At 44.1% G+C, this 16,072-nt stretch overlaps 1 protein-coding gene across 1 annotated transcript; it reads right to left on the bottom strand.

Moving 5' to 3' along the window:
• Positions 1 to 1,426: 1,426 nt before the first annotated feature.
• On the bottom strand, positions 1,427 to 3,877 carry tril (TLR4 interactor with leucine-rich repeats). The gene has a single exon (XM_037535315.1). The coding sequence runs from the start codon at positions 3,703 to 3,705 to the stop codon at positions 1,549 to 1,551; it is 2,157 nt and encodes a 718-aa protein (XP_037391212.1). The 5' UTR covers positions 3,706 to 3,877; the 3' UTR covers positions 1,427 to 1,548.
• Positions 3,878 to 16,072: the final 12,195 nt, after the last annotated feature.

Below are 16,072 nucleotides of genomic sequence, written 5' to 3'. Positions count from 1 at the left end.
TTTTAACACAATGCGAAGGGTTACTGAGGTTTTATGCAAAATCAATGAACAGACAGCGAGGAGATACAAGCTAGACATGTGCCAATACTGTTATACAGCTGTGTTTACAGCAGTTTTTGTTTTTTGTTCTTTGTTTTGAGCACCTTTACAGATCACCATAGAGGAGCAATGCTGTCCTTTCACACTCGGTGTCAGGGGCGCAAATTTGGTCTGACTGGGGTGGAGGGAGTGGGTCACGATGGGAGGCTTACGTACTGCATTTCAAACCCAAAACTACACCTCCAATTACTCATATCACATTGATGAGTAATTGGAGTTTCATACAGTTTTACTTGTTTTGTGCTTTAATGTTGATGTATGCTTTATATGTCGACATTAAAACACAAACAAATAATCAATTAGCAAGAGGAATATCATACAGTAACGATTAAAATCATAAAGAACAGTAAAACGATTTTGATTAGTGCCTCTTTCCTTTTGTCATTGCTGACTATAAACAAAACAACAATCCATTAGGAGTTTAGTTTGAGCTTTCAACTGTCATTGACGGATCATAATATATAATAACTGATGTCTGACAGCTCTTTTGCAACTTAGTTATGTACTTTTTTTTACAACCATCCCGTAAACACCAAAATTATCACACCTAATTTCAAAAAGTGAATTTGCACCAGTGCTCAATGTGCTATCTAGCAGTGGTGTAATGGGCCTATCAATGGCTCTAGAGCTGTAAGCTCTAATAAATGCTGTATATGGAGGAGGATTTGATTAGTGCTGATCATTCACAAACGTTGGTGTTCAAACAGTGCAACTGCATTCAAAGCTATAATTCACATAATGTCCATTCAGCTTTGTATTGTTATATGAGATTATCACGATGCATGGTTACAGTAGCTAGAGTACCAAAACTCTAAAAACTAAACGAAAACCATCGGGACAGTTTTTTAAAGAGAGTAATCCCAAAATGTGTAATCACCAAATACATTATTGCTACTTGATAATGTCACTATCTCACTATCTTATACAAGTAGGGCTTTTTGTTGATTCGTTATTCTTGAAATGTCTCAAACTGCCATCGTGATATCGGCACATGTCTAAAACAATCATATACGCAATTATACGGTCACCCTCGCGTCCCAATCCACACACATACACACACACACACACACACACATATACATACACACACACACACACACACACACATATATACATACATACACACACACACACACACACACACCCACCCACATATACCTACATACATACACACATACACATACACCCACACCCACCTACACACACACATATACACACATACACACACCCACCAACACGCACACACACCCACCCACCCACATATACATACATACATACACACATACACACATACACATACACCCACACCCACCTACACACACACATATACACATATACACACATACACACACCCACCAACACGCACACACACCCACACACCCACACACACACACACACACACACACCCACACACACACCCACACGCACACACACACGCAGTCGTAGAACCTAGTCGATGAAACGCTGCATCGTGACTCCATCCTCTCTACAGCCGGGCGCGCTGTTGTAGAGTCTGTCTCCTGTAAACTGGATCAGATCTCCCTCCTCGGCCAGCGCGCGCCCGCTCCTGTACGCGCTGAACTCGGATGACGCGCAAGCGGTTGCCATGGCAGCGCGGAAAGGCGTGCGCGCGGAGTACGAGTACGCTCTCCCGCCTTTGATCCTGCAGCTCCTTCTCCTCCTCGTGAGCGCGCGCGCAAGCCCCGCTCCTCCCAGCAGCAGCGCGAGAAACACGCTCAGCGCCAGAGCCGCCGCCGCCACGTGCCACGCCTCCGCCTCGCGAACGCCGGCCCCGGTCACGAAGCCTGCGCAGTGCTCGCGCGAGGCCACATGGCACGAAACCCCGCCCACCACACTCTCAACGCACGCCAGGTAGGCGGAGTCCGGACGGAGCTCCTGCAGCGTCAGCGCCCTGCTCGAGCCGTCGTCGTACGCATAGCGCGGGAAGCGCTCGGAGCTGCCGAGGCGGTCGAAGAAAACCCGAAAGTGCAGCGCGAGCTCGCCGCGGTCCGCTGCTGCGGTCCAGTGGACGGTAGCCGTGCTGTCCGTGACCGCGTCCACGGTCACGTTGGCGATGTGGTGACGGTTGAAGTGACAGGCGTCCGTTAACGCAGCAGTGTGTTCATAGCACTTTTCTTGTAATGAAGAGTCAACGCGTTGCTGAGCGACGGCGGCGTCCTTCGTTGTCATGGGAACTGTTTTTGTCGTCAAGGCTCCCGTAAGGGCTCTTGGTTTCCCGCGCTTTTTGCCATCTCCTAAACTTGTGCTCATGTTCTTTTTTCTCCGCTCCGCGCGCTCCTCTGCGACTCTTACACCCTCACCCTCCTCACCTCCCTTCAGCCTCTCCTCTTGCGCCTCATCGGCACACGAGCCCCTCTGCTCCATTCCCTCCGCACGCTCAGCCCCTCCTTTCCCTTCCTCCTCCTCCTCGTCCTCCTCCCTCTCGCGGCACCGCACCGCCAGCTCTCCGCCTCCACCCGCGCGACTCCTCAGCGCTTCGGCGCGGCAGCCGCACATCCACTCGTTGCCCCGGAGGTCGAGCGCGCGCAGTGCCGAGTTGGCCGCGAGCACGCCGCCCGCCAGCCTCGCGAGCCTGTTGTCGCGCAGCGTGAGCACGCGGAGGCGCGCGAGGTGCGTGAAGGCAGCCTCGTGCACGAGCGCGATCTGGTTGGCACTCAGGTCAAGGCTTTCGAGGCGCGCGAGCGGGTCTAGGAGGCCCGCGGGCACCTCGGTCAGCGCGTTGCCGTCCAGCGCGAGCTCCCGCAGGCGCGAGAGGCCCACCAGAGCCTCGGGCTCGAGCCGAATGATCCTGTTCCCACTAAGCGAGAGCGTCGAGAGCCTCCGCAGGTCCTGGAAAATGCGCGCGCCAACGTGCACGATGCGGTTGCGCGCGAGCAGCAGCGTCGTGAGCGACTTTAGGTGTGCAAATGTGCGCGCGTCGCGCAGCTCCGTCTGCCGGTTGTCGGAGAGGTTCAGGAACTGCAGGCGTGTGAGGCTGGTGAAGGCGGTGGGGTGCACGTGGCGCAGACGGTTGGATTCGAGCTGCAGCGCCACCAGACCGGACAGAGGCTCGAAAACGGACTCGCGCAGCGTCTCGAGCGCGTTGCCGTCCAGCCGCAGCCGCACCACGCTCGATAGGTTTCCGAAGGCCTCGCGCTCGAGCTCCTCGATGACGTTGTCGTTCACGTAGAGCACGGCAAGCTTCGTTAACGGCTGTAGTGCGCGCGGAGGCACGGCGGAGAGGAGGTTGTGGCCCAGGTAGAGCTCCTGCAGCTCAGAGAGCCTCGCGAACGCCCGCGCATGTACGCGCCCTATGCGGTTGAACTGCAGGTCGAGGCGTGCCAGATGGCCGTAGCGCGCCAGATCGCTCGCGCCCAAGACATCGATGAAGTTGCCCGCTAAGACGAGGACGCGCACGAGCCGCGCGCTCTCCGCCGGCGGCGCGCCCGGCACCGTGCGCAGCCCCCGGTTGGCGCACAGGACGTGTTGTTCCGCGCGCCCGCACTCGCAGCGCTCCGGGCAGAGAGCGCGAGCTGCGTGAACAGCAGCGGGCAGCAGCGCGAGGCAGACGACGAGGAGAAGGAAGAGGAGCGCGCGCGCGGCCATTGCCCGGAAAGTGCAGTGGACATTCCTCTGCTGCGGTCCCGCTTATCCAAAGCGCGCTTTCAGGAACGGACGGTGAGCGTTAGCAGCGGGAGCAGCCCTGCAGATCCAGCTGCAGTGAGACTGAAAACAGAGAGAAAGAGAGGGAGAGAGAGGAAACGTCCGCCTACTACGGCCTCTCTCACTCCACTAGTGGTCATCTGGTGCAGATTACACACACACACACACACACATATACACACACACACACATATACACACGCGCACACACACATACGCACACACACACACGTACACACGCACACACACACACACACACACACACATATATAGTTCTGTGTTGCTGTTGTTGAATAAAGCTCTTATGCCTGCACCTAAACCTGTAACACGCTGTGAAAAAGTCCACCTAACATATATTTCTGGCCAATTTCAGGACCGGACAAAGGCAGAAAATGCTGAACAACTAAATATAATTTTGATATTTTCAGTATTCAGAGTGTCCACTCTTTGTTTTTATTAGAGCTTTCAGACTTTCTTTCAGTTTTTCAAAGAAATCTAGAGGGAAATTTTTCCACACCTCCAAAGTTCAGTCTTAGAAGTTGGTAGCATTTTCTGCTTCTTACAAACCTCAGTAATCTTAAACGCATTCAGTGATGTTGAGGTCTGGACTCGCCAGCAGCTTCTTTGTTTGATTCAAAGATGTTCTTCTTTTTTATCAATTTCCTTTTCTCAGTAACAGCTTATTGACAGTTGCACATCTGTTCAGATCCATTGCATTGTGTTGCCTTCTCCTCGGAAATATGTCCAGAAAAATGAACAACTTGTACTGAATGGCCATTTGACTAGAAATTAAATAAATGAAAGTGCTGTATTTCAGTCAGCAAAATACTGCATTTTAGTAAACACGTATTTGTCATCATGGGGCCCAGAAAACAGCACAATGCGCATGTTTTACCATCAGCATGGAGAACAAAGCACTAAATACACTCTCACATTCTTACACATACACACACACACACACACACACACACACACACACACACACTATATTTCTAAGTTTGGGCATAGATCACCCCCCCCCCCCACCCCCGTCTCCCCCCACTGCCGGCCAGATGTGGACAGCAGTCTTCTAATGACACACACACACACACACACACACACACACACACACACACACACACAGTGTGAATATGGGGAAAGCAGACTTCGCTTCCCACGAGAGTCCCTTGGGGACTCCGTCCTGAATGCTTGTTTGAAAAGAGTGAATAGATCCAGGGAAACACCACGACAGTTAGAGAGAAACAGGGCCAGAAAGTCCAGAAAGATGTTTCTCAGCTGAAATTCCTCTCTCAGGCTGCGCGCCAGGCCGTGGGAAGAGGTCCTCCTGGGTGAGTGTGTGGGTGGACATATTAATTACATGAGCCTGACGTTTATAAACATGACAATACGGGCAAAAGACCTGGAGAGAGAGGGGAAGGCGCAGAATCACTTTGTGCAAACTTTTCCTTTGTTAGCTTGATCTCTGTCTTCAGCATCTCTAGCGCATGGTTCATCTGTGCAGGCAATACATTAGATGCATTGCCCAGAACACACAATCCCTCTTAGAACGTTCGTAAAAGAAGCCCGACACAGTTGCTTCAGCACCTTGACTTCTGCTGTAAATGCATTCTAAGCCAGCAGATTTTTAAAAGGCAGGTTTACAGTGTACAGTTTTCACCATGACCCTGCAGTCACAGACAAAAAACGATGATCAAATAAAAGCTTTATTGTGCCTGTTAGCTTAAATATGCAAGCCTGGCCCCCTCCGTTCACGTAAGGAGTGACCTGTCCTGGAATGACAGAGCTAATTTGCATGTTAAGGAATAAAACTGGCCTACTAACCTCAAGGTCACTTTGGAGAATGGACATTACATGTTTCCCCTTTTTCTAAATTCCCTTTCTTTGTGTTTTAATTAGTGTTTTTCCAGCCAAAACCTAAAGCCACAGTTACATGACACATTAGCAGTGTGCATTCCCCAGTGAAATGGGCAAGGCCGTGGCCGGTTCAGAAGAATCCATTTTGGTGTAGTTAGCAAGCTAGCTAACTCGCTAACTATAAAAAGTAGCACACAAAGAGTGAAAACAGTTATATCAAGTCATGACCCACTGCGAAAGCATGAAGCTGCATATCTGTAGCAAAAAATGTAGATAACTGGAGTGGCTGGCAACAGTGGGGTGACTTAGCTGCATGTAGCCGAGGTGCTAACATCTGAAGTGAGCAAGTTTGCTCACTCGCTAACCATAAACATTAATAAAATTAAATATTAATAAAAAGTATAATTATATCTGATAGTCATACTTCACACAGCGCAGTGCTGCATACTGTTCTGTAGCCAAGGATCCTAGCTAACATTTGCAGTTAGCAAGCTGGCTTAACCATTACAACACAAACGCTAAGCCTGTTGAAAAAATACAGCTCAGACCTGCAGCTTAGAGTTCAATGCCAGTCTAAGTTGCTTTAGGCTGTTCTGGTGGGGGTTTAGCTGGTCAGCCACCATGGTCTTGCTGGTTGACCTGCATGTCCACATGCAAAACAAACTGGTTTTGGTGGTAACCAGCATGACATGACATTACTGCATCAGGTCATTTTATACTCGCCGCAACAAAGCGCTGCACAGAGATCTGCAACATAAAACGTATCTCTTAAGAACGGCTTAAGCAGAGCTGGATAAAACAAATGTATGTGTGTGTGTGTGTGTGTGTGTGTGTGTGTGTGTGTGTGTGTGTGTGTGTGTGTGTGTGTGTGAGTGTGTGTGTGTGTCATCATCTCACAGTTTACAGTGCGGGGAAACACATCTTGTCCTTGCAATCAGACTGTGTGCCTTTATAGATTTCACAGATCGAGATTATCCTAAGAAAAGCTACAAAATTCCATCCTGTAGTAAAAGATACCAGAAGCTAATTTCTCATACTGAGACACCTGAACAAAGGGAAACACCAGATGTTCCATATTTCATCCAGATTGGGCCTTTTGGAAAGAATGGAGGAACAGTGGGGAGCTCTCTGTTTTGCACAGCAGTAAGAGGAACTGCTCAGTCTGAGGGAATGATCATCTCTGAAACTGTACCGACATGTTTATGGCTTTGTATGAACGCCACTGTGTTTGCTGGCTTTGTCTAAATGGTAAGCACATTGCGGCGGTCTGGCAAAGTGTGGGACGTCACGCCACAAGACAAGCATTCAAACCAGCACCAAAATAACCACCGACGCACACAACCACACTTTCAGCATTTCCTCCGTGTGTGATGAGTTTAGTGAAACCCCTTCATGTCAGTGAGGTCATTTCCTGTCTAGCCTCATATGAATTTGTCTACTGACCCTGAAGAAGCCAAGACTGCTGTAAAATATATAAAGAGAGAGAGAGGGAGTGAGAGAGAAAGAGAGAGAGAGAGAGAGAGAGAGAGAGAGAGAGAGATAAGTTAAACAAAAGAAAATAAAGAGGTTAGAGAGAGAAAAGTAAGGAAGATTTGTAGAGGAACGGAGAGTGTGGAACAGATGTGGACAAAACAAAGGCATGCAGCAGATTAGGGGGGTAGGGATGGAGAGAGAGAGAGAGAGAGAGAGAGAGAGAGAGAGAGAGAGAGAGAGAGAGAGAGAGAGAAATTCACCCACATTTGTCTGCCATCGTAAGCTGGTCTTCATAAGAGCGTAGAATCTCCATTTCAAGAGAGAATCTTAACTTATTATGGAAGTTGATGTAAAACTTTTTGGAGTTGGGAATTATTTGGAAATTTTCTGTTGGTGCTTTTATCATGAAATATATTATATATTAAAGGGAAGATGGTGTTTGAAAAGTATATTTATACAGTTGTATGCTATAAGAGTGGGTGCTCTGACATATTGCATGTCTTGTTAATAGTGAAAATAAGGTGACACACCCACAGAACACAATTCAACACATTTGAAGGCACATATCATTTCTTAATTTCTAATATATTAATATCTTAAACATAAATGTGGTTTCTTCAAACGTTATGCCTCATTTTACTGGTATTTTATGTTTTTCCTTTCAGTATATTCAGGGACGGGGGAGCAGGTAAGTAGTGCACTACTTTTTGTAGCTAACTACAGATTTTTGTAGCTAGTAGCTGTAGCCGCTACAGCTTTATGGAATGTAACTAATGGCTGTGGTGCCTACAACGCTTGTGTAGCTATAGCGATTATTTTTGCTACAATTACAGACGTCAGCCAATCCACGCAAAATCTGAACCATAGAATTGTGCAATCCTGACTGAGCCACGGTCAGTTTGAGCAAACAGTCACACATTGGCCCCACATGCAGATCACCCCTTACTAATAGGCTTAGCTTGTGGATCGGCAACCGAAACGTTAAGAAGAAGTTACATTTTTGTCCTTTTAACAAAAATGAAACCACATTTTATGTCCGTTGTACCATCATGGCTGTAAACGGTGTCTGTGTTGGCTGTAAGTATGTGCTGATGTACGAGTACAGGCTAAAAACATAATATAAACAAAAAAAACCCACAGACTTACTTTACTCTGTTTTAAGCTTTAGGTCACCTGTTGCTGCTTTTCTTGCACCTCAGTCAAAAGGACGCCTGAGGGGCCAGAATGTATGTTACTGGTGTGCCATTTAAGGTGGAATGGGAGAATTCGGACGAGAAGCTGATTTCACAACTTAGTGTTTGACAGTTTCTCGTTGCAGATTAGTATCAGGAAACCAGCTGGAGTGATTTTATCCATTTGTCTCCAAATGATCAATGCTCAACTTAAATCTCTTTCATTAGATCTTTCATTAGATAGAAAAAGTTGCCAAAATATACACTATGTGCACATTTATTAGGCAAGTCTTATTTTTGAGGATTATTTTTATTAATGACCAGCTACAGCGCTCTCGGTTAATCCAAAATGTTAATAAACCTCAAACATGAATGTTTAAGAAAAATAAAGTGAAGTTTTGGCTTTCTTAGGAGAATCTATATGTGCACATTTATTGAGCAAATATAATGGTGCAGAATTATTACGCAGCTAAATGAAAAACACACATTTTCCCATCTCACTTTTATTTTCATCTGTTTAAGTGAGAATTATAAACAACTCAAAGCTTTCCAATGAACATTTCTGAGGAATAAAAAATTAGTGACCAGTATAGCCACCCTTCTTTTCAATAACAGTGATAAGCCTTCCATTCATGGAGTCGGTCAGTTTCTTGATCTGTTGATGATCAACTTTTTGCGCAGCAGCAGCCGCAGCCTCCCAGACCCTGTTCAGAGAGGTGTCCTGTTTTCCTTCACTGTAAATCTCCCGTTTAAGAACTGCCCACAGGTTCTCAATTGGGTTCAGGTCAGGTGAGGAAGGGGGCCATAAGTTTTTCATCTTTAACGCCTTTACTGGCGAGCCATGCAGAGGAGTACTTGGATGCATGTGATGGAGCATCGTCCTACATAAAAATCATCGTCTTTTTGAAAGATGCAGATTCTTCCTGGACCACTGCTTAAAGAAAGTGTCTTCTAAAAACTGGCAGTAGGCTTGGGAGTTGATTTTGAGCCCATCTTCAACACGAAAAGGTCCAACCAGCTCATCTTTGATAATACCAGCCCATACCAGTACCCCACCTCCACCTTGCTGACGTCTGACTCAAAGTGGAGCTCTGTCCCGATACTGATCCAGCCACGGGCCCATCCATCTGGTCCGTCAAGAGTCACTCTCATTTCATCAGTCCATAAAACCTTTGAAAAATCTGTCTTCAGATTCTTCTTGGACCAGTCTAGACACTTCAGCTTGTGTCTTGTTCAGCGGTGGTCGGGTTTCAGCCTTCCTTACCTTGGCCACGTCTCTGAGTGCTGAATATCTTGTACTTCTTGATACTCCAGCTAGGTTGCAGTTCAGGAATATGACAGAACTGGAAGATAATGGGCTCCTGGTAGCTTCACGCTTGATTCTTCTCAAATCCTTGGCAGTTAATTTGCGTCTTTTTTTCTCAGCACGTTTCTTGCGGCCCTGTTGACAAAACGTTTGATGGTTCTGTGATTATGCCCCAATATCTTAGCCATTTCAAGAGTTCTGCATCCCTCTGAGAGACTTTTGCTCATTTTTCAGAGTCAGTTGAATCTCTTTTTTGGCCCATTTTGCCTAAAGAAAAAAGCTGCCTAATAATTATGCACACCTTGATACAGGGTGTTGACCTCCTTAGGCCACACCCTCCCTCATTACACAGATACACATCACCTGCTATGCTTAAATCCATTAAGCATTCAAGTTTATCCAGCTTGGAGTTAGAAAATATGCCTAAAAATGATAATATGGTCAAAATACTCACTTGCCTAATAATTGTGCACACAGCGTAGTTAGCGACAAATTTTGAGGACGAAGCTACAAAGCAGCTAGCATCTACATATTGTTATCATTTTTAATTGTTGATTTTCTTGTTTTGATATAATACGTAAATGGACCAATACTGACACTTCAAAAATGCTTGGACGCATAGTAATGGTATCATAAATACATATAGAATAAATACAGTTAATATATGCAATACATAAATGCAACACATAAACATAAATGTATCATGTGTAATACAGATCAACTGGCAAATCATAACAGTCAGCTAGCAGCTGCACCTACATCAAACACATCCACTGTGAAATGGGCTCAAATTCACAACATGATCCCCTGAACACTGTGAGAATTTACTCAAAGCCTGCTCTCATTTCAAAAGGTCATCAGAAAAAAATGCTTTGTCCTTTAACAAAGACACACACACACACACACACAGACGGGGGTCTCTTTAGTCATGATCTTTGGCTAAGAGAATGCTGAAGGAGAGTGTATTGGAAACACATGCTGTATGACTGAGAACGGTTACTGACACACACAGCAGCACACATGGCCATTGTGCAGGACAAGTCTCCCCGTCCCCACCCCCACATTCACAATCACATTTTAAACACAGGTTAAAAAATCTTTAGGTTAGTTCCAGTTATTTTCTGTAAGTACTGTATTTATTACTTTTCATCACATTTTACTGCATATGTGTCTTTTGGGCATTTATGTTTATGATTAATGGTCATTTGATTAGTGATTTCAGAATTAGTTTAATTTATTTTTTGACTGTGAAATTGTATTTACTGTCTCCAAACTACGTCTAATGTCTGTGCTTTTTAAATATAAATATTTATTTATATTAAAAATAACACTAACAACAACAACAATAACAATAACAATAGACTTTGCTTAGACTTTGCACTAGATGTTGGAAAACTGTGAGCATTTGATACTATTGCATTACATTAGTGTGTTGAAGTACTAATGTTGGATGATTAGTTCTAGAAGACAAACCACAGTCCAGCGCTGGATGGAGCTCCATCACTCTAGAAAATGGCCCCACTTCTCAACCCAATGCTGGGGGGCTTTATATCCCTTTAGCCAAAGTTTGGAATTGGACATGCTGACCTAAGACTCATATGTGGCTGTTCCAGAGTTTTTCTAGAGATTATACAAGCTGCATGTACATCTGTGTCAGCAATACGTGCACCTTAAAGTAGCTGGACTCTGGTCACTTTTGAATATACAGTGTAATTACAGCTGTACTATACATAAAGCCATAAAGTCCTTTAATCTTTGTGAGCGGGCATTTTTATTAAAGCATTGTTTTGCAAACCTATAAACAAGCCTATGTGCTAAACCAAATGGCCGAGTAGGTGGATCAGTCTTTTGTCTGCAGTTTTCTGGTCTACATACAGTCTTCAGCGCTGAATGTCATGAGAGTGAAGGAAGAGGGAAAAAAGGAAGGGAAAACAGAGAGTGGAGGGTCAACCCCAGCAGCAGCTGCTCTGGTCATTAAGTTCTTTCAGCTGAAATTTGGTCTGAGTGCATTAACTCTCTACTAGCCTCACAAGCCAGTGTGTGTGTGTGTGTGTGTGTTTGAGAGAGAGAGACTGTGTGTGGGCTCTTTAATCTGTGTAGTATACACTACATTGAGTTATATGTAGAGTGTAACATGAAGGTATACACGAGAGAATTAGATTGTCATGTGCTGACATGTAGTACAGTTGGTGGCTTTGTTTATTTATGTGTATGTGTGGTGAAGTATGTGTGGTGAAGTTCAGATGAGTAAATGGGCCCCATACTGGCCTTCTTTGCCTCTTTAGTCCAGGTGGAATTCATTGAAAGAGGAGTATGTTGCACACACACACACACACACACACACACACACACACACACACACACACACACACACACACACACACCCACACACACACACACACACACACATGCATGTGAAGCCATGTAACAGCTATGCTGCACAATCACAAAAGCCGTTCACATTTTATCAGAGGAACACATTTATTACTATGTTGAAATCAGGGTGTAAAATACTTGAATAATCATACTTCATTATTATACTTAACTATTATTTTGGAAGACTTGTACTTTACTCAAGTTCTAACAGCAGGGAGCCTTCAAGACTGTTCAGGCCCTCAGAAAATGCCTACATATTTCTGTGATGTCAACATGGCCAGAGCTCACTAGCAGGCCCATAGTTTTATTGCACACTACTATAACCTAAGAACTGCTTGGTCAATTTGCATTGAAGTCCCTGTAGTTACTTAATGATGAGCCTTAGTATGTAATAAATCAGAGATTTTAAGGGGTTAAAGAAAAAGAGGATGGAGATGGAGAGAAAACAGTGGGGGGTGAGAGCACTCACAGGTGTCTTCCCCATTTGACACAGTTTTATGTGAATTAGATGATCTGCCTATACAACTGCTGGTGCACTGTTACAAATCCACACTACAAAACTGAACACAGTGTCATTGGTAAGATTCAGTCAACAAAGGCGGTGTACTGTGAGCATCTTAATGACATTAGCAAGAGTCGCTCTGAGCTCTAAGATTCCCAATGGTCACCTTTCACCCAATCATACGAGAATGGAAAAACCCAGTTCCAGCTTCTGTCCCATAGGCTGTCACCATGTCTGGTAGAATAGATCGGAGATGGGCAGAAATACGTCCTCATCTCTTGTCAGTGTCTTTCTCATGGAACATGTCATAGGCCTTACAAGAGACAAGCATATTTCTATATCAGAAAGCTTTACATTTGATTACAAGACAAAATCAATATCCCCCAGTCCATCAAAAAATGTTCTCCCTTGTGTCCAGCCAGCCATGCAAGCTCCCCCATTGGGTAGGACTTCAGGAGCTGAACTGAAGGCTTAACGCAACTGTGTCCTACCTTATCTGCAAAGGGCAGTGTGCTTGTAGATTTTCATTCCACCAAAGCAGGAGCAACACAATCTGTTTGAAAGTTAAAGTTTGAGACCAACTGATTTTACTGAGTGGAATCAGGTGTTCTTCAGCTTGTTTGGAATGAAAGCCTGCAGCTGCACTGACCCTTTGTGGAAGGCCTTAAACACAAGGGTTCCCAATCCCTTTACTGGTGACCCTACCATGTGAACTTTTTTGTGCTTTGTTCCATCCAACACAGCTGACTCAATCCACTAACTCACGCATGGGGTCTCCGGGAATGAGATTGGTGAGATTGTGAAACTTTGCCTTAGAAAAATTAAGAAGAGACTGTTGAATCAACCAATCAAGTTTTGATTTGCGTTGGGTGGATAAAAGACACTGTAGGTCTTTATAGAGTGGGAATATAAGCCACAGTCTAACCAGGTTGCAGTTAGTTGTTAGAAATGGCACATCCATTAGATCAATGTCAGGGATCTTTACTCTGAAGGGGAAAGAGTATTACATGAATCCCATAGGGGCACCAGCAGAAATGATCTTTATCACAAACAATATGTGGTTTTACATTAATATCTTTAACTGAACCTTAAAATTGAACTTTGTACTCTCTCTCTATTTTGTTTTATTACATTTGCAAGATAGTAAACATGATTTTTACTCCTTACAGGTTCATTTAGATCTCGAAAGTACTTATTACAAATATGACATATCTTATTTGATCAGCCCACAATGATGCTAATCTGTCTTAGAGAGAGGACTAGCACAACCAATTAGTCCCCACACCACACGCCACATACCACCGAACAAAGAAAACACTTAATTTTCACTTGTTTATGGATCATCCTACCAAATTTGTTCAAAGGGCAAGTTAAAAACATTTCAGACTTTCAACTGACTTGGACTTTAAGCTAAATCCTTATGCTTTGAGTGACTCTATACCTTCGTTATATTCATTTTATTAACATATATGATTAAACATTCCATTTTGTGACTAACAAAACAATCATGTCGCTACTAAAATGTTACTAAATGTTTCGGTAGTGACAATTTTAGCTAATTTTGGGCACAGCTCATAAACACTAGCCAGTACATGACAAGCAAACACAACTTAGCAAACACATAAAATCTAAAATATTTTTACAAAAACACAAAAAAGTTACTTAATTGCAGAAAATATGTGCTTTGGCAATGACAATTCACAATGTTACACTCTGATTTTCAGACTTCGGGACATATTTAGTTCAAAACTATGGGATCTAAATGCCCACCGTGTGGCCACGAGGGATAGGGATGCAGTGTTTTGTGTTTCAGGAGTGACATAAAAATATGGGACAGCATTTAATAATTAAATAAGTTACTTATTTTAAAATGAAATGTACGATAAGTCTAAATGTTTCAACTTCACTTTACAGCAACAAAGAGTTAGTTAGAGCCAATAGAGCAAAACCTAAAGGATGAATGTGTATATATTTAGTTTATTACTATCTCAATTAATGCATTGGGTTTAAAAAGACCATAAAATAATAGTACAGTTAACATTCTTAAGTGTGCTTAAAAGTAGATACTTTTATAACTTTCCAATTCACTTTTAGCTGAGCTGACTTTTGACAAAGTTCTCTTACTTTCTCTTTTCTACCCCTGGCAGTTTAGGTACAGTGAAGCAGGCACAAATGAGCTCAGAACGCCACACTGAAAAAACCTTGAACTGATTTCATTTAAATTAGCACGTCATTTCCACATAAGTGCCAGAAGGAAACGAAAACAAAAGACAACACCACATTCATGTGGAACCAGTGTACATTAGAATGATGTAAATGTACTATTGTTTCAGTGCATTTCCTACTGATATTGCGCTGAAAAAAAAGTTTTGTATCCAAAACACTTCAGCATTCACTCCGGCCTCAGACGGACGCCGAGGAGAGAGCAGTGTGAATTGTTCTCCTGGGGGGAGAACAAGAGGGGGCAACATCTGGAAAACATTAAAACCAGAACAGAGAGGGAGAGAGAGAGAGAGAGAGAAAGAGAGAGAGAGAGAGAGAAACACAGAGAGACCGAGAGACAGAGAGGGAGGAATGTTATCCAGTCTTGTGGTACTTTTCATTATACAGTTGTTCCACACCATCGCACTGCACAGTTCTTATGCCTTCTTTCATCTCATCACATCAGCTTTGTAGATAACACACACACACACACACACACACACACACACACACAAACACACACACAAACATGCACACACACAGTGATTGTGATAACAATCAGGGGGAATGCAGGGCAACAGATGTGAACTACATTTGTGGGGGGAAAAAAGTTTGCGAGCGAGAGAGAACGAGAGTGCCATCTGTTGGCCATCAGCACACACTTACGCTGTGTGAAAAAGAGCTCTGTGTTATTCCCCAAACACATTAACCATTTCAGGCACAGTAGGTTAACTGCTTAAAGTGTTGTGATGTCTTCAGACTGCTGTTGGGTGTTTTGTTCAAAAGACCGGAATTGCTTGTTATATTAATAGCTTGTTAGTTTATCCATAAACTAACAAATAAACCAAAACACGTAGTTCTGTTTTTTCTCCATATTTCTGTTCTGTTGGGTCTGTTCATCATGACATTTTGACACAATGTACAGAACAGCTACTGTGATGATACAAATGATGTACAAGAATACAGATGCACTTTTCTCCAATTGTTTATTTTTCTACTTCACTTGATCCCAGTGACTGTCCTTAACGAAGACTGCTGGGATAGGCTCCAGCACCCCCCCCGTGACCCTGATGGAGAAGCGGCTTAGAAAATGGATGGATGGACGGATGGATGGGACTGTCCTTAACGTTGTGTCAAGCTTTCATGATAAACAGGCACAACAGAATAGAAATATGGAGAAAAAATAGAGCTACACGTTTTATTTGTTTGTTAATTTATGGACAGACTTGAGAAACTTGGGCAACCATATATACACACACACTCACACACACATATTCTAAGTTACTTATCCTGCTGGGTCATGGGGGGAGCTGAAGCCTATCCTAGTGCTCATTGGACAGAAGGCAGAAAACACCTTGGACAGGTTGGCAGTCCATCACAGGTCAGGCGATATGCAATAATAACTAATACAATGTAGATTCAAACC

This window comes from Pygocentrus nattereri, chromosome 27, assembly GCF_015220715.1.
Source record: "Pygocentrus nattereri isolate fPygNat1 chromosome 27, fPygNat1.pri, whole genome shotgun sequence".
NCBI classification, from domain to species: domain Eukaryota; kingdom Metazoa; phylum Chordata; class Actinopteri; order Characiformes; family Serrasalmidae; genus Pygocentrus; species Pygocentrus nattereri.
The sequence above is the reverse complement of the archived record's forward strand: the minus strand, read 5'-3'. Positions and strand labels throughout refer to the sequence as shown.